Source organism: Micropterus dolomieu, linkage group LG10 (assembly GCF_021292245.1).
Source record: "Micropterus dolomieu isolate WLL.071019.BEF.003 ecotype Adirondacks linkage group LG10, ASM2129224v1, whole genome shotgun sequence".
Taxonomy (NCBI): domain Eukaryota; kingdom Metazoa; phylum Chordata; class Actinopteri; order Centrarchiformes; family Centrarchidae; genus Micropterus; species Micropterus dolomieu.
Genome location: NC_060159.1, coordinates 19,668,989 through 19,688,038, shown reverse-complemented (window position 1 = coordinate 19,688,038; position 19,050 = coordinate 19,668,989). Strand labels below are relative to the sequence as shown.

The 19,050-nt window shown below is 39.0% G+C and overlaps 1 protein-coding gene across 2 annotated transcripts in view; it reads right to left on the bottom strand.

Moving 5' to 3' along the window:
• Positions 1–416: 416 nt before the first annotated feature.
• The window catches only part of rngtt (RNA guanylyltransferase and 5'-phosphatase), a 105,502-nt gene continuing 86,868 nt past the window's right edge, over positions 417–19,050 (bottom strand). For both annotated transcript variants that reach the window (XM_046060681.1, XM_046060679.1), the window contains 3 exons: positions 15,843–15,909; positions 5,884–6,007; positions 417–2,416 (listed from right to left, as the gene is read on the bottom strand). In XM_046060681.1, the coding sequence (XP_045916637.1) occupies positions 2,256–2,416; positions 5,884–6,007; positions 15,843–15,909 (352 nt within the window). In that variant the 3' untranslated portion in view covers positions 417–2,255. The remainder of the gene's footprint in view (positions 2,417–5,883; positions 6,008–15,842; positions 15,910–19,050) is intronic.

The following is a 19,050-nucleotide window of genomic DNA, read 5'->3' as shown; positions in this document are numbered from 1 at the left end:
TACGGCCAAGATTTTTCATTTCGGTGCTTCCCTACCATTTTGTGTTACTCAATCTGCATGTGGGATTCCTCCACCTTTATTCCCATGGTGCCGTGCGTATCCTCGTATGCGCTGTCTTGTACCGGTTTCAGCCATGCCTTGGTTAAATAGACAGTTTTTGCTGAATTTCCCCCTATATTGTTTGGGGTACAGTGACAGCTAGCTAGCAAAGGATTCTCTATTTTGAGCATACCGTCCAGAAACAAAATATGAGTGTTACAGATTCAGAAACATCAGAGAGGTAAATTAAAAAAAACAAAGGTGCAACCAATTAGTAAGATTACAATGCAAAGTCAGAATAAAACTATCCAAAAATCCTGCTTAAAATTTAAGACCTTTGAAAGATTGATTTAGAAAGAAATAACTAAGACCTCACATAATGAACCGTTATGTTTTTATTACCTTAGAATGAGCCATTTCTACATACATACACCCCGGGTCCCCCTTACATGAACGAGAGAAGGAAGACATTTTAATACCAATTAAAGCCTTATTTTTAGATGAACTAATTTAATGCATTTAAGACCTTTTAAGGAACAAAAAGGACATCATCTTCATGAGTCAGGAGTGGGAGTGGGAGAGTACTAAGACTAATTGCCCGTAAGGGGCATCTAACGAGGCAGTGATCATTTCATCGGTCACAACACTACACCTGACTTTCTATTGGTTGGGAATTTTGACAGGGTTATTGTACAAACAACCCAGTTTATCCTTTGTTTATTCAAACGATTACCATGTACTCCACAATGTTGACGAAAGTGAGAAAGGCCGTGCTACTTGTTGCAATTCTGCAATTAACAAAAAATATGGAGCCATAGATGGCTGGAAGATGCTGAGGATATTACAATTTGGCGACCAGTGTGGATGAATGTAGTTGTGATGAAAGTTGTTTTCAAGCCCATAAACGGCAACAACTCATATTAAATTTACACATTTGTTTCATCGAAGTGAGAAACTAGAAACTGTTACTGTGGCTTCTGTGCTGACTGAAAGTGACTTTCAGCAGGACAGACACATTCCTCACTACCGACTGATTTGGGGAAAAACAAGACAAAATACCCAATGAATGAAGTAAAATAAAATGGCAGTTCATTCTGAACTGCATATCATTCACTGTATATAAACATACTAAGCAGGATAAAAATGGCACAGGGAAAAGATTGAGTGACTTAATCCTATGATGAAACTTCCAGGATGTAAATCGTCCATCCACAGGTTAATTGGATGGTTCAATCAATATGTAAAGCTTATAAGCCTTCCCTCACCAGCTCTCAAACCAATTTAACAGCTTTTTGTCAGACTTGTTAGACAGCGCTAACAATTTAGGAAATTTCTTTTGGAAGAATGGTGTTCATCCTTCCTGTAGACTTCAGAAACTCAAAGAGCAATAAAGCTGTTCACCTTCCTAAGAGATTTTATGTTGGTTTATGCTGATTTGTCACCCATCTGTAGCACATTGTTTTCTCTTTTACTCCTTTGTAGTCAAGTTTGTTGAGACTGTGTAATCATGTTGTCATCTCCCCGCCCACCCATGTGGCCTTTAAAACAAACGTCCACACAGATGGGCTTCCTTTGGACAAAATCTTATAAAACAGACAGCTGAGATCTAATCTTTATCTGTTTGGTGACTCATTTGGAAACCCCTTATTTTGGGTTGAACACTGGCAGTAACATTATTCTGTTTACTCGAAACCCAAAACCTATGCTGCTTTGAGTTAATCTAAACGAGATCTCTGATGCAGCAAAGTAAGTGTTGTGTCCTGATTTAAATGCATTCAGACGGCAGACTGAGCTTTGATGATGTTTACTCTTCCTTCCATACAAATAAGGAATTAGCTGACAAAACATAAACAAGGTCGTCACTGTCAGGTGTTAATCGTAGCCAAAACAATGTCCCTGTTAATAAATACCAATTAGCTCAGACTTTAAAAAAGATAAATAGGAAAACAAAAAAAATAAACTAAACATCATGTCATTCATTTTAATAAGAACACCAGCAATTTAAGCTACAAAGTCTACAAGGTAAATTAATGATGTTGAGGCAGTCAATTTAAGTTTTTCTGAAGTCCTTACATGTACAGGCTGATAAAGCAAATGTGCAGAGGGTAAGAAAGCCTGTTGTTCTGTATGGAAGGTGGTGGTGGGGGGGGGGATCATGTGGCTGGTGATGTAGATGTACACTGACTGTAGGGCAGTTCGGAAAGCCCAACTTTGGGCTACGGGATGGCCCGGTTGGGTCTCTTTGGAGGGGGAGGGGGCATTAGCTCAGAGTCTGGGTCTGGTGGGTGTTTCCGGTTCTGGACTGCCTGAGCACAGCGGTCCACATACTCCAAGAGGATTTCCTTTGTGACGGGCTCCTGGATGCTTTTGCACACAGCTAGGGAGAGAAACAACACACACACACACACACACAGGATGAAGAAAGTAAATTACTACAGAGACGGTGCATCCTGGCACACAGTGAATTTACATTATATTTTGTTTATTTTAGCACAGGCTAAATAAAACAACTAATTAACTACTAAATACATGACTGACTATTTGCTGAACGCCTCCCCCCAAACAGCAACTCTCCAAACGAAGCACAGGTCAGCTTTTTCAAAACAACCCCCCCCACACACAAACAACATTGTAAGGACAGAATTAAAAGTAAGCTACAAACATTAGCATGTGGTGACCATTTCTTAATAGAAACTAGGGCTGAATGATTGATCTAATCGCAACTGCGATGTCGTCATGTGCAATTATATAACCGTAAAAAAAGTGTGTGATTTAAAAAAACAGAAAGTGTGTGTGACGCTGTATTCTCTGTGTGCGCTGCAGTCTGCTCATTATCTCCGCCCACATCGGGCTCTCGCATGTGCCTCTAAAAAAAAGATAAGCCTACGTGCATATAGAAAAATTATTTATGAGCAGAATGCGAGTAACTTTTAAGACAACAACCTACCGTAACCCCCCCCGCCCCGCCGCTAATCATTCAAAACATAGTCGGACTCTCTACCAGAGCCCCGAGAGAAATGCCGGTGACAGAGCGAGGTCGGCAGCAGCTGAAGCAGTAAGACAGAAGAAAACTGAGAGAAGATAAGGAAGATTTGTGTTTGGCTCGCTGGCCATTTAACGTCGGTTGTATCAGTGCCTTTTGTTGTTCAACATTTCATAGAGCCGACGTGCTTGTCAGTGTCACTTTTCGTCAACTGACCAATCACAGCCTGGATGGGGCGGTACATTAAAAAAAAAGTTTGACGTGCTACAGCAAATTATTAAATGTTGAACATTATGATTATTGACCAGTTAGTACTTAGCATTAACAAATCAGAGACAAATGTAGAGGTTTGAATTTAACCCCCCCCCCCACAAAAATGAAACAGCTATAGCTCCAGCCAGGTATTTCCAACCCTTTTCTCCGTAGAGCAACATGCTTCCCTTGTTCTGGTTTACATCTGTTTAACTTGTTATTGTTATAAATATAAAAGGGCTGTCAAACGATTAATTTTTTCTTAATCGCGATTAATCGCAGAATTTCAATAGTTAATCACGATTAATCGCATGTTTTATCACATGATTAAAATTCTAGTATTATTATTATATATCTTAACTGTTTTAAGTCTGTATTAACAATGATAACAATTCTTGCCAGTGTATCCTAATTGGAAATCAAATTAATGCAAAGAAAGTATTTGATTATTTCAAATCAAAAGATGTGCAACGAGACTGAGGTAAATCAATCAATGTAAATGAAATATAGTCTTCCTTAAGCTTGCTTTCAAAAATTCTACAGCAGAAGTGCATGTACAAAATGTAAACACATTATTATAAAGTGCATAACAAACAAAATACTCCACTGCTACATTATTTTTGAATTCAGTTGAAACCAATGAGACAGCACTTGCTTTAAGTAGGAGTTTCAGTTTGACTGCTTTCTCCGTTTCATACAGGCTATGTATGTGTGCAACAATTGTCCCTCGCAACGACAATTTATAAACTTGCACTCTCCAAAATAGTGCTTTGCCTCAGTCCGCTAGCATCAACCTGATTAGCTGTACTAGCTGTATGCTTAGCTCGTTGATGGCTCGAAGTGCTTTGATGATATTTTAATTCCATTTCACGCAAGGTGCATACTGCTTTTGAGTCGTCAATGGAGCCGTCTGGGACTGTGTTGTTGTTCATCTCCATGGTTGCAGCAGGAGGTAGGAAGTGTCTGTGGCAGCATGACAACAAGTAAGGGTGCATCGAAGTGTCAAAATAGTAGCAGTCAAAGATATTTTTAGCAAAGATTCTTTGGTAACAGCACCAGTGACTGTGTAAAATAAGAATATTTGACACACGCGATTAACACAATTAAGTTATGATCAATTCTTAATCTCATCGCGGTTAACGCTGACAGCCCTAAAATATGTTTAACTTTGTTCAAGTTGAGAAACACACATTTGAAAATGTCAGTATTTTCATGCATTCTTGATAATTGAGCAAGTAGATTCGTAGTACCATTTGTTCCATTTTAATCGAATCGCAATATTGTCAACAATAATCGCAATATGAGCTTTTCTCCAAACCGTGCAGCCCCAATAGACAAAACTGTTGTTATCAGCATGGGGAGATGCAGTTCTTTCTGTCTAGATTTTAGATAAAAGGTGCTTTTGCAGCCTGCCTGAGGATCTAAAGCTCAATAATTCAGAACTATCTTGTTCTATAAATTCAATTCATTCTTTAAATGTATTTTCTCTTGCTTGTGCTTCTTGTTTTTATAGCTTCAATTTGTATTTTTATGTGCCTCCTCGTACCGCACTGTAGAGTCAGCATTTAGATAAGTGCTACACAGATAAGGTTTATTACTGTGCTAAACTATTATTTTTGCATTCTTTCCAGTCATGCTCTCTTTGTTTCCTCAAGAAGCTGTTACAGCTGTGCAATTTTCATTTTCAAAACGTTTGTTTAGAATTCAAATCAGAGTTGATCACTGTTTTTCTTTTATTGACCAGTAAAACTAAAATTATTTGTACGCTTTAAGATGAAATTATGGTGGCCCGTAGGCTTCAGGCCTAATACAAATCCCACAACACGAACACAAAAGCCACAACACAAATACAAAAGCCACAACATGAACAAATGTATTTGTGTTGTGGCTTTTGTGTTCGTGTTGTGGGATTTGTATTAGGCCTGAAACCTACGGGCCACCGTATAAAATACAGCTCAGTTTCTGCATAATTTGAAGAAGAGCATTACCTACAAGATTCCTAAAATTAAAAGTAATCATCAACAACAACAAGTAAGACATGAAGATGATGTTTCTGCAGCTCTGCTTTAGTAGACTAATGGCTGCAACAACCCTTTAACAATATTTAACCAGGTTTTGTAAAAGCGGTGGACAGAAAAACCCAATCAATGAGCTGAAAGATGCCAAAAGGATCTTTAAATCTGAGGAGAACTGCAGTCAGGAGATAATTATCTGTGGGTTTGTTGCTATGAGTGACCCCTTTCACATAGATGATATATTAATGAGTGCAGCTTTAACATACAACAGTGCAAATTCAGCAAATGTCAGTTTTTTCTAAAATGTCAAGTTTTTTAAAAGTAAGGAGATAAACTAAACGTTTAAAAAAAAAGAGCTTTCAGGGCAGCAAATATATGGCCTGACTGTATGCGTGCATACTTAAAGGCAAGTACACAGTAGAACGTCTGCCTGTCTCACACACACACACACACTAAAAATAGAGAATCAAACAAAGACAGGAGGCTGATGTGAAATATGTATACGCCATTAATCACAGGCAGACTGGTTGCTTTTCACTCAGATAGAAGAGATATTAAGAAATAACTGTTGGACAGAGAAGGACAAAGTCTCACCCATCGCTGTGTCGTAGGAGTTGGGGAAGCTCTTGTCCACCCTCTGCCTCATGAACACCCAGCTGTTATTGGCGAAGGTGCACTCGATGATCTTGTTGTCGTACTGTTTCAGCTCTTTAGTGGCCTGTGCAGGCAAAGATGAAAAAGGACACAGATGGTTTGTACTCCAACAACACAGGGTGAAAGAAATGAAAGTGTAATTTTACTTTCTTCTGCAGCAATTACTGCCTGTGAAAACCGCAAACCCTCTAATGGATTTTGTACATGCAGAAGCTATGATGGTCTGCTCTACTAAAGTGTTGCTTTCTTATTTCAAAGTAGTTACAGAGTTCGATCATTACAATGCTGCATTTATGAAAAACAAAATCAAAGATTTGGCACCTGTAACTGCAGCTTTTTCAAACACGAAATGGATACGCTGCAAATGATTCTCTTCACTTTTGCTATCACTACTTACAGTTGATACTTTTGGCAGATTAAAGCTTCCGGCAGTTTTTGAGGGCAACGTTTAGATGATATAAACGGAATTCCCAAAATGGAAATATAACCTACAATGACTGTAGCATTGAAAAACAACAAATGCGCAGCTCAACATGATGAATTACATTGATTCAGGCAGCAGTAGCATTTGACAGCAGTGAATACATTTACTGGTTCAACATTTTCACCTCTCTTAATGGTGAGAGGGGAGAGAAAACAAGCATTACGCTGGTTTTATCCCTTAAATTGGCAGTAAAAAATGGCACTCTGGAGGCAACAAACGGAAATGAGAAGTCACTGTTTCAAAACCCATTAACCTTTGAGGAAACACAAAACATGTAATGTGGTGACCAAACTGTGCAAAGCCCTGGGATGAGCAATATCAGGACTACAACTAGCAGTAATTTCATTAATGATTCATAATATAATTAGCTGTTTAATTGTTTTAGTCTAAAAAATGTCAGACAACAGTGACAATTTAAAGAAGTTAAAGCTACAAATTCAAAATGCCTGTTTTGTTTGAGCAACTTTTCAAAATTCTAATCAATGCAGACTGATATAAAACACTAAATATTTGGCATTCGCCAAAACCATTAGAGTTTGGGAGGCGCCCCGGTAGCTTACTGGTTAAGATGTAACCACATTAAAGTTATTTGTATCTTAATTGACTCAACACTAAACTATCACAAAATCTAAACACAATAATCGTAACTCAAGGTCCACTTATTTGCCATTTTTCAGACCTTTCAGACTGTACTGTACTTACTTTCCAAAGGTGTGAGAAGATTTTAAGATTCAAAATGTCAAGCAAGTTACAATTTTTATTTGCAATAATATGACAGATCCATCTTAAATGACCTAAATGAAATTTACTTTTCTCTGTTTCAGTGCTACTTTAGGATTTAGGCAAAAACCGGTGTATTTTCAAAATAAATAAATAAATAAGTAAAAAAAGACAGACAAAGCAGTGCAGCAGTTCATGCTCCTCCTACTGAGCTACACAGGATCATGGACTTATTACATCATATTCTGTTTTGAAAACAAAATCAACTCTACACACTGAGCACTAGGGCTGTACATAATGATTATTTTTCAAGTCGATTAATCTAACAACTAATTTTGTTTATTCTAAAGAAACAAAAAGTTGCCTATTACTCGATTAACATACCAATTTATCACTAATAAATATTAAAAACATGTCTAATCAATAAATCAATATTTTATTCAGTCATCCTGATGAAGCACATTAGAATAATGACAATAGTAGCAAATCTTAAAATGAATCAAATTTCCACCTCACTGACATGTTGTGATAATAACAAATCAGACATTAATTAGGCTACTTTACTTAAAACTTTAAATGTTTCTGACATTGGATTTATTTCAATATTGAGTAATGCGGTATGATAATCAATGTATTTCTGCACCCGTGTGGGGCAAAGAAAACAACTGAAATGACTCACAGACAGTCAGAGATCGTCTGTAATGTTAGATTCAGCTGTTTTCTCGCTCATACGTGGCCGTTAACAAAAATAAACAGAAAATATGAAACGGCCGAATGTTAGATGACAAACGGTGTAACATTACGTTACCACGACAGCAGCCGGGAAGAAATTACTTTTAACATGACGGCGATGAAGAAACTACGTGTCGTCGTGCATGTGTGGAGACAGTTAAAGTCAACAGGATTTGCAGTGCTGCCGTCAGTGCTCCGGGAGCACCACGCTGTTGAGTGTCTGTCTAAAATACTCCCAAACTTTGGATGGTCGAAGGCGTGTGCTTGTAGCTGGAGATTGTCAATCCCTGATAACACCAGATTCAGCGACGCTTTAACGCACGTTATGCGATTCGATGTATTAACATAATCGATTACTAATACTAGCCCTACTGAGCACACTGTAACATAGTTAAAGTATACCAAAATGGCACACGATACTGAAGATCAAGAGTGAGTCAAAGAAGACATTTGAGCATCTGTTGTTTATTTGTCGAGGGACTGTGTCTCACTGAGAGTATTCTCAAAAGTGCATCTGAAAGACTCAAATGCAGCGGTTGGCTTTGAAAGAAAACAACAACAATACAAGTAGTTATGAACCACTGTTCTGTGATTTTTCCCCATGACCTCGTAGTGACAGGCTGTGCAGACATGGACTGTACTGACAGGGTGTGTGGAGACTCGAGACACAAAGAGGGCAACCTCCAAGGGTTCAGTGGCCTCCAGCCAAGGTCAGAGAGTCACCACGATTGCCAGGAAAGCGCCGGTGTTTGGCAAGACACTAAAACACAAAGTAAGAGCTCATGCGAGCCTGGAGTGTGGGGCATCTGGGCTGACAGTGGGGGTCCAAATCACACAGGAAGCAAAGGCAGAGTGTGAAAAAAGAAAACAGAGAGGGAGAATTCAGGCCAAAGAGAAATATACTAAGTAATAGATTTCAGATAACAACCGTGACAAATCTTAACTCATGAGCATGCCTAATTACTCTGGGTTATAATTTAAATATTCTGATTTATCTCCGCAACATTTGTCTTTGCTCTCGGTTTGAAGAAATACAGTACATTAATAAGACTAACTGTAAATCAAACATGTTTGATTCGGAGAAGAACAGCAGACGATTTAAGGGAGCGACAGAATCTCTCAGCTTTTCCTAAAGCTCAATGCAACAAGCTGCCAGAAAACTGCAAAGGGCAGCACATGCAGGCAGGACGCGCTGCTACAGGCTGGGATCTCTTCCTGCTGGTGAAGGGTGACTTGTTGGCTGCCATTTTTCATCACCACTTGGTGCTTAATCCGTCCAAATCTCTCTCATTATGGCAGCACACGTGTGCTTCCAGTTATCAGGGACTTTGGCAGAGGGACTCTTCATCAGCCAGTGTTGCACTACTGCAGAGCTGTTCAGATTTAGAAACTACAAACAAATCTAACAAGTATGAAAAGCAGTATTGTCATCCTTCCACTTCTTTGTTTCTCCTTTGCAAAATGTGTGCCCTTTACTTGCAACAATGGCTTGTTTGGATGAATATATAAGGACAGAAGAGAAACCAAAAAGCTGCAGTCTACAATTAGTGAGTTCAGTTTGAGTACAAACTCATGAGATTAATAGAGAAAAAAAGTATCGTGGAGGTCAATATTTTAAAGGACCAAGAGTTTTTGTCACTGGGAGACAGTAAACAAGTATGACAGTAATTATATATTATGCAGTAAATCAAAACTGATTACTGATGGTAACTACAAGTATATGGAATCTGACCTTTTACTAGCCTGTGCACAACCCAGACAGTCTACCTGCTTCTTTATCAAATACTGAGATCTGTGGGGAATGTTGTTCTCAGTTTATTACAGGAATTTTGTAGAGATAGCGACATGAATGAGCAAAGATTCAAAGTTTGTAATTTCCTTGAGTAGCTGTTTTGTTTTCCACGACACTGCTCCTCCACTGACCCTTCCCTTGTTTTATTCTAGACTTAATCAGAACCAGCCCGCAGGTCTGCAACACCGCAGCACTCGGGTCCATTTTAATAACGAGAAACTAGATGAAAGACTATATAAGTGGGGAGAGGATATAAGATGCAAAAGTATGAACAAGAACAAACACTCCCCTCAGAGAGGAACAGCATAGCTGATGGACAGTAATGTTCAACTTTAATATCCCTTCGAAAACAGAATACATTAGATGTCTTCTGTCCATTAACTTCAGCTCCTACTAAAATATACACAACTGCACTGAATGACTCAGCAAACTGTGTGAATTGTAAAGCTAAAATATTCGCCTCACGTGTTAGGTCAGTTACAACAATTTGTGGCCTTATATAGCCAGTGTCAGAGAACAAACAAATGGGAGTCCAACGACTCCCCACGAACCCATTACATGACACCAGCATCGGGTCTCTGGTGAATATGTTTAGCACAGATCATTAGCCCACGTTTTCAGATTGACTGTCATGTCAGATCTGAGGAGATACTCAGAGAGAAAAACAAGCTAATAATGTGTAACCTGAGGCAAATGATGGGAAAGCAGGCAGTAAAACACACAAGGAAGGGAAAATTCCAACAGAAATGTGTTTTTACCTCCAAACTTCAAATTGATTGGTTTGTTTTGCGGTGCAGCATGATTGAGTATTTTCTGTGTGAAACACATTCACTTACTCTGACAGTATTCATGGTTCGTAATTGCACATCTCATGCGATTACAAAATCTTTAGGCAACAAAACTATTAAACATCAAGAGGAAATGAAAACCTAATCAGGGTTTCCCCTAGGAATTTTTTTCAGGGGGGTGGTAGACCCTCTGAAACTACTAGTGTCGTGGTGCTGCTGTTATGGATACGTGGCGTCGTCATAGACGCGGTGCACACATTTTTGCCTGTTTAGGCTTGTATTCTCCTTTCCTCTTCAACATTTTTAACACTAAAGTTACCACCTCCTGATGGAGCTTGCTCCAGTTATACTACATTCACATACTGGGCTTTGACACCATGTACAGGGCCACATAAAATCCGTTTTCATTTTTGCCAGATTCCGTTTTTTTTCTCCAATTTGCGTGTTTTCTGTAAAAACTTTTGTCATCAGAAAGAGTGCGTAATCATGTGGTGGGTGAATAACAATATTAACAATTCAATAAGAAAAAATTACAAATTGAATCAATATCAATGAATTTGATTTACTGCAACAGTGGGATATTAAAATATTATAATACTATTTAAAAGGGGACAATTCAAAATGACTGCTTTGTCTACTGTGAATTGTCCCCTATAAAATAGGTTATTAGCCTCCGCATGCTACTGAACACGCAGTGGGTCTGACAGGCAACTTTCACGTGGGCAGTGCTCCACAAATCATGAGGAATTTCTGACAAGTGCATGCATCTGCTGATGTGATTGCACTTTTGTTAGTTTGTTTAAGTGATGAGCTCTTGCTAGCCGTCATATCGAAGACGGCATGTCTGTGTGTGCCAGTGTACAGCCCTCTCTCGCTGAAACACCGACAACGAGGACCAAAGCAGCGCCGGTAAACACCGGAACATTGCACAAATAAAGTCAAAACTACTAAAACTTTTGAGGCAATGAGCCAGAAACGAATTGCCTGTGTGTGTAAAAATAAATTTATATCATTTTTGCTTCTTTTTTTAATTGAATCCATAGCATGCCTAATTATATACATTTTTGTCATTCTTTCAGGGGGGGCAGGGCGCCCCCTCCCAAACCGATGGTATGCTATTCAAATATTTTAATTGCAGTTCAGTGTGAAAGCATTACTATTTATTAAACTTTACACTTCTGAAATTGTACTTCTAACTCTAACTTAATGATTCATATAGTGTTGTACAAACTGGGGAAATCGTTGATAGAAAGAAACTGTCAAACACATTTTAGCTCTCCGCAGGTGAAGTGTGCACTGCCCAACACCACACAGCTTCATCAAAGAGGCTGGTGTCTAACAGAGAGCTGCTCTTATCTCCATCTCTGGTGACTTGATCTGTCAGGCACCATCCAAATTATTTATGATTAATGATCTGTACTCACAGGCCACATATAGTTCTACACATGGAGCAGACTCATGAAGCCGTGAAACTAAACCCGAAAGGGGAATCACTAGCTATTAGGTCTACCGTGCTTTAGCTAATTCTACTTTTTCTAGAAGTCAAAACTGTAATAACACAGTGGGTCATACTGAAAACTCCTCCTGCATTCTCAGGAACTATGGGTGTTGCTGATGATAAATATTATGCCACAGCCAGCAGCCGGTAGCTAAGTTGAGCACAAAGCCTCACTCTGTCCAATGGTAACAAAATTTAATTAAACAAACAAGATATAGCGTGTTGATAAGGGAGCTTAACGGTGCTAGTGAGCAATTTTGTTACCTTTCGACAGAGCCGTCTAGCTGTTCACCCATTTCCAGGCTGTATGCTTAAGTTAAACTAAGCTTTTACTGCAGCGATATGAGTAGTATCAATCTTTTCATCCAACTTGTGTAGGGCTGTCGCGATAACCGCAAATTGAAATACTGCGCTATTTTGTCAAGCCTCCCATGGAGAATGGCAAGCACGGCAACAACTGCAAAGTTCATACTGTATACTTCAGGGCGTGTTAAATTAATAAATTTGTGCTTCAAAAGTTCCACAACAGTAACAAGCTCTGTAACGGTTCAAGGACGGATCGCCATGGGCTGTACGTGACCCGACTTCAAACTCTAAAGCTGTAAGTGCTGCCGTGTTTTGTTTTGTTTAAGTGTTTACTTTAAAGGTTAGCTAACTTGGCATTAGCATATTGCACGGCTAATGTGGCTAGCAGGCTCGGGGATGTTGTGATACAGAGGGACGGTTGAGAGAAACTGAACAGTAAGCCTCATTTGAAGCTCACTAACTAATGAGCGTAGTGTGTTGGATGCCTACAGCTGCTTTTCATGTTGCTTTCTGTGGAAATATAGTTATAACATTACTACAGCACAGTGGTTAGTTGTGGACAGCCTATTCTGCTCCGCACCCCTGTGTGTGTGTGTTGGTGTGTGCGCGTTGCTACGGTATGTAAATTGACTTGATGGACATCCCCTGAAGGAACATTACGTGTGAAAAACACACTGTCAAGTTTGCTATGAGTTTGCTTGGCAATGTTGCTGACTGGCACCTAGCAGCTAGCTTGCTCCGACCATGAAGCTGCTTTTAGCTGCACGCTGTGCAGTGAGGTGAGATCCGCAGACACTTACTCTGCTATATAGCAACAAATTACTTCATTGATGAAAAATGCAATAATACCGCATCCCGCGCTGTTGAGCCCCAACATATTACCGCGGAGGAAATTATTTCACCACGACAACCCTAGTGACAAGGAATACTGAACTATGCCTTTCAGACTAGGGTAAGTATGGTAGGTCAAACAGGTCGGCCATAGCCAAGAAAAGGAGCAACAAAAATAAAATCTATGAGGTAATAAACCATAGTAGTTGCACTTTAGGACTATATGTGGTTTGCTGATCTATGAAAATTGTATATGCAGTGGTAGACTGAGCTTCAGTGCAATATACAGTAAAATATGATCTGATACAACTGATGGTATCTATAATATATACTAATTCATAAATAGGAGCTGCCGTATTTAAAAAAATTTAAAAATTCAAAACCACTAAACACAAATTATCTACACAAAAGGTCTAAAGTTGGTCTGCTCTTTGTCAATAGTTGTTGTTACTGTTTTTGAAAGGCTGAGTGGGTAAATCATCATGAAAGCTCCCTCCCCAAATTCATTTTAGTAATTCCCTGTAGGTACCAACAGTGTAAGGAATTACAACAATAAGGCGCTAAATTGGAAGAATTGAGCCAATAAAACAGGTTTTCAAAAGATTACAACATTTTTCTAATCACAGAAAAAAGTTGGTTTGATTTATTTTTTTCCAGCAGCCCGATGCTTTCAAATGAGCAGGCAACTGGCTTTGCCTGAAATTACATCTAAATCAACACACTGACATTACTTTATGACTATAACGTGCCCATGAGCAAGGCAATTAATATCAGAGCTACTCTGTGGTGGTGCACTGCAGGCCAACCACACACTGACTGTGCAGAGGAGGCACTACACATGTCAGATGTATCATGATTATTCACGCAGCCAGAACCACAAGTCGCCATGTCCTGTGCTGGCATGCGATTACCCTTATTTCTTTGCATATTCACACTAAGACCGACTGTAAAACACATTTCTCAACAAAAATAGCAACATGAAAGCCGACAGAAGTTGACCCCAGGGCTGCAACTCTTGCTCTGTCTCACTGAGAGGAGCTTAGAGACCGAGCAGAAAATAGAGCCTCTACCTTGTTCAGTTACAGAGCCCAGGGCTGATACATGGGAACTGACTGAGGGGAAAGGAAAACCGAAAAAGAACCAGTCATTTGCTGTGTTTCTAAACCATGACTGTAACTAATGGAAGGCCTACTACTAAGAGTCATTTAGTGGCAAATATCCATATAGCATAATTGCATTATAGAAATCTGCATCAAAATGGAAACAGCAGAACAAAAGTAATAATTCTGTCACGTTACTCCTCAACCGCAGACTAGTGAATTCACGTAATATGTAATCTAATAGAGATGAGATGCTAGTTAGTGTGAAGTGCACTTGACTGAGTCTGTGTCACAGCTCAAAGGTCTGATGATGCAATCCCGTACATTACAAAGCTGTGCACTCACATAATACACAACAAGGAAAGCAATCTCACTATGTCAAGTGCAGCTGTTAGATGCCTCTCTGTGCAGCAGAGCTATTACAGACAAAATGGACTTCAAGTAAACAGTCAGACAATAGTAAAAGTTAGCGATCGTGCAGTTAACGATTCCCCAGTTTTCATTATCAAATCATCGGGTAATTATTTTCACGTTTTATTGATTATCCTTTGGTCCATAAAATGTCAGCTAATGCTAAAAAAACAAAAGCTCATCACAATTTCCACTCAAGGCCAATGCAACATTATTAAAAAGCTTGTTTTGTCTCACTAAAAGTCTAAAACCCAAACAAATTCAGTTTACTATCATATAAGACAAAAAAGCAGCAAATCTATCACAATCGAGAAGCTTAAAAAATTCTTGAAAAGCACAAAATAACTGTTCTGTAGATTGGCTAATTGATTAATCAATGTAACTGTTAAGAGTAGGATTATGATGACAAAATTATTTGTTCATTTAAGATTTTCTTTTTTAAACGTTTGTTGGAAACCCTCCATCTGTGCCCTTTTAAATATGTCATCTAGTGTAAACAATTACAAACAAACATGCATGTACTGTTATATCGGTACATGTTCAGTGAAAGGCATAGTTAAATGAATTAGCAAATGAGTTTTTCTGTAAAAGATAAACTCAAACAGTGTGGTGAGTATGTTGTTGCACTGATGAAATTGTTGCTGTGATCATGCATTTATTTACACATAAACCCAGCATAAAACATAACATACTGGTGTCAGTGTAGTTTTTTTCTCCCCTCAAATATCGGTAAACTGAGTACTGTGGCTAGCGACTTTGAGTTCGTGAAAAGCGCAATACAAATTCGATTTATTATTATTATAATAATATTGTCCTGAATGTGTCAAGACAGCGGGTAACTGTTGGGTCACAAAACATGAAACATTTATGATAGAATTTAATCAAATTTGTGTGTAAAACAGGGAAAATTAGTAATAAAGATTTGTCTTTAATAAACAGATGTTTTGGTTCTGCAGTTCAGGTAGATAAATGACGCAGCCACTAACTGAGTATTTATGTTAAGTGAAACAAATAAACTGAACACCATTGAAACTGCAATGATTATTCACATTACACATTAATAGATAAAGAAAAAACCTAGCTTGCCAAATGGTTAGAGCATCCCTTTTATTCTTGGCAGTTTAAACTCAGCAACATACTTGCGCCACGCTAAAGGGAAGTTGGAAGAGCACAAGGGGCTTTGGCTTGTTGGCACGAGGATGAATTCAACAAAACCACACTTCTTTTTGCTTCTCACCTTCATCTTTGCAAAGGGCCTGTCATAGTTGCCGACGTACAGCAAGCCGACAGTCTGTGGAAGCAGCCTACGAAGACAAAAAGATAATGGTTAACAACTGCAACACCCTCAGCACAGGATCTCAACACCAGTGTATCTTAGTGTGTAACAACAGTGCAAAGAAATCGCTAACACCGCTTTCATTTTCCAGCTAGTAACAGAACGGCAGAAATGTGAGATTACACCTCCCTGAGCCCTTCTGTCTCTCTGTGCAGCTTGAGGTTTGTAAATGTACAGAGAAAACCACAGTATGAGCACGTTCAGAGTCCAAGGCAATAATAACTCTGTGGAACAGAGAGATTGAACAAAAGGTCATTTTACAGCCCTGCATTGCCGCCCTCTGCACAGTTAATTCAGACTTTATTTGGGTTTACATGCACAGTAGTCTTGTGTGCGTCTCTCAGTACCCTGAACATGTGTCTCATCCCAGAAATCCCACCCAACAGATGTCTTAATCACACACTGCTCCTTGCCTCCCTCTCCACCAAAAACAACCCCCATGTGCCTGCTGTTATTTCCAGACACTATGTCTGCCGTTATGTGTGCCATGGACTTAAGTAACCGAGCTTTTATATTAGTTAACTGTTTTTAGAACGGAAATAAGGGGAGGTAAGGAGCCAAACTGACGGCTAAACAACAGTGCGTCTACGTACTCTGACGCACCCCATTCAGAGATTTCAATTGGAGCTGAAACCGGAGACCATCTTCCCATCCACCAAAAGCCCCCCTACTGTGTAATGATAGCTACCACAAACAGGAAGGAAGCAGCAGTAGACATTAAGAGAGCCAAATAGCCATGCAGTGATGGATACTGTCACGTGCCAAGACCTTACAAAACACAAGTCCATTCTCGTCACTGGTTTTATTAATACCCCTGACAAACGTGTTGTGTGTCAAATATCACTTTTCTAAACCTGCAGGACTGACGAACAAGACAATTGTACTGATCATGACACAATTTTGTAAAACAGTAAGATATCATAGCAGCGATGGAACAGATGAGGAAACAGATGAGAACATGTATCAAAGTAAAAACAGATTCTTGTTGTTGTCGTGCACAAGCTATTCCACTCACAATCTGAATGTTTGAGGTCCACGTGTGACTAAGAGAATCCCGCTGTCTTAAATTACACTGCAAAATCAATTATTTAAAAAAATAAATAAATGGTATTATGCATTTATAACAAAGCAGGGATTTTGTTAAACCAATCAGCATGCAGCTAAATGTCAGTGTAGCCTTTGAGCAGCACGCAGTCAGACCTGTAACAGTTGGAACAGTATGTCAAACGATTTATTAATCCATAGAAGAAAAAAACCTTGGAAAATATAATGTCAAAAACAAAGAACACGAGGGACTATGTGATATAGGTAGAAGGCCTCGTTTCTCAAGTGAAATAATATAAAAAACATTTATGACCTGGGCTGGAGCAAGACAGTAAAATATGACAAATGTATATCATATAGTGCCAACCTGCCTCATTATAACATACCTGTGGACGTATCAGAGGCATGCTGTATTTCCTTTTTCACTCTCCATATTTTTATTTGTATCAGCAAATCCCATATTGCCTGTGGAGCCAAAGACTGATATCGCCTATTCCTATGTCACAAAATCACAACACTGATACACATGTTCCTGGATTACTATGAACATGGGCACTGTAGTTATTGAGTCAATCCCACGGATACCATCTTGATGTAAATAGTCAGTTGGGTTTCTGGTAGTGTCAGTGACACGGTGTGTGTCTGAGGGGAATTTTAAAGTGCTCCTTTGTAAATCCAATTTCTGTTCGGGGGATCAATATGTGTAACACCTAGTTCATAGAAATCAAAATGGATCCTGAATGGGATCATTTTAAACAAGTGCTGGGCAACGATTAAATTTTTTAATCGCGATTAATTGCATTGTTATGCGCAAAATTCAATGAAGAATTCTAAAAGTAGTGCATTGCGCACTTTTAATTTAAATGTACTGCTATGTACACAAAAGTGCAATAACATGTGGTTTGCAAACACTTAAAACAAATAAGCTTTTTACCAGCAGAATTCCCTTTACACAGTAGCAATAAAATATTTCTTGTAAATCTCAACTTAGACATTAATCTAATCAAATCAAATGTAAAACCAAAGCTATTTAACGCTACCTTTTATCTAGCTTGTTAAAACCAGAGCCATGATCAAAGGCACCTTCTGAGCAACAGGTTAACACAGATAAATCTGTTTTAACAGGTATCAGCAAAAACATTTTTCTTTTATCGGGGAGCAGCATAAACAGTCCATGTTCAGTAGCAACTGTCCCTGTTAGAATGAGGTGAAGTGCTCGCCTCACGCACACGCCCGCCGCCAAAGTTGAATTGTCTTGAACTTTTAGTACATGACGCACAGCACAAATCATTGGAACAGAGACTGATCCTCGCTGTTTGAGAGTTTCCAGAATCTATTACTGTTTACTAAAGAGGACATCAACAGGAGGGAATTCGCATGGCAGAGCATCCCCGCAAAACTAGATGAAGGCCTATCAGGTAAAGTTACGTAGCCTATAATTTTAAGGAGGTTCCTAAGACCCATATCTTCCCCAAAACTAATCAGCGTGCAGTGTGTAACTATCCACTTCGCTATGACATTTGATCGCTTGTCTTGCTTTTGTTTATCTACTTCTCCCTCACGCTGCATCCAGCGTAGCCTGCTGAAGCCTCCCTCCGCTGCTTGTTTGGGTGGGTGATTTGCAGGCTGATCAACATCCCACCCCTCCTGTGAGCCAAGGTTTGACTGTATGTGTATTCAGAGCCAGTGAGCAACGGACTTTGAAAATAATAGCCTAATAATTAAAACTGCGCTAATGTGCGATAAAATACTTGTCAGCGTTAATTAATTAACGCGACAACTTTAACAGAGGGATCAGTCAGATAGTCCTGAAGGATCTGTCTGAAGCATGCCATTGTGTTTTATGGTAATTTTAATTTGTCATTGATTGTATTTGTGCCTTTATTTCCTGTATTTTCTTGTTGATGTTTTCAGATTTGTATATAGGCTAATTTAGGAATGACAAACGCAAACTAACTTGGTATGTGGCAATACTTGTACCTATAAAAATAAACTTTAAATAAATAAATACTCAAGACGATAGATGGATGGACTAATGCATTGTTGTTTTTGGTATTTTAATGGG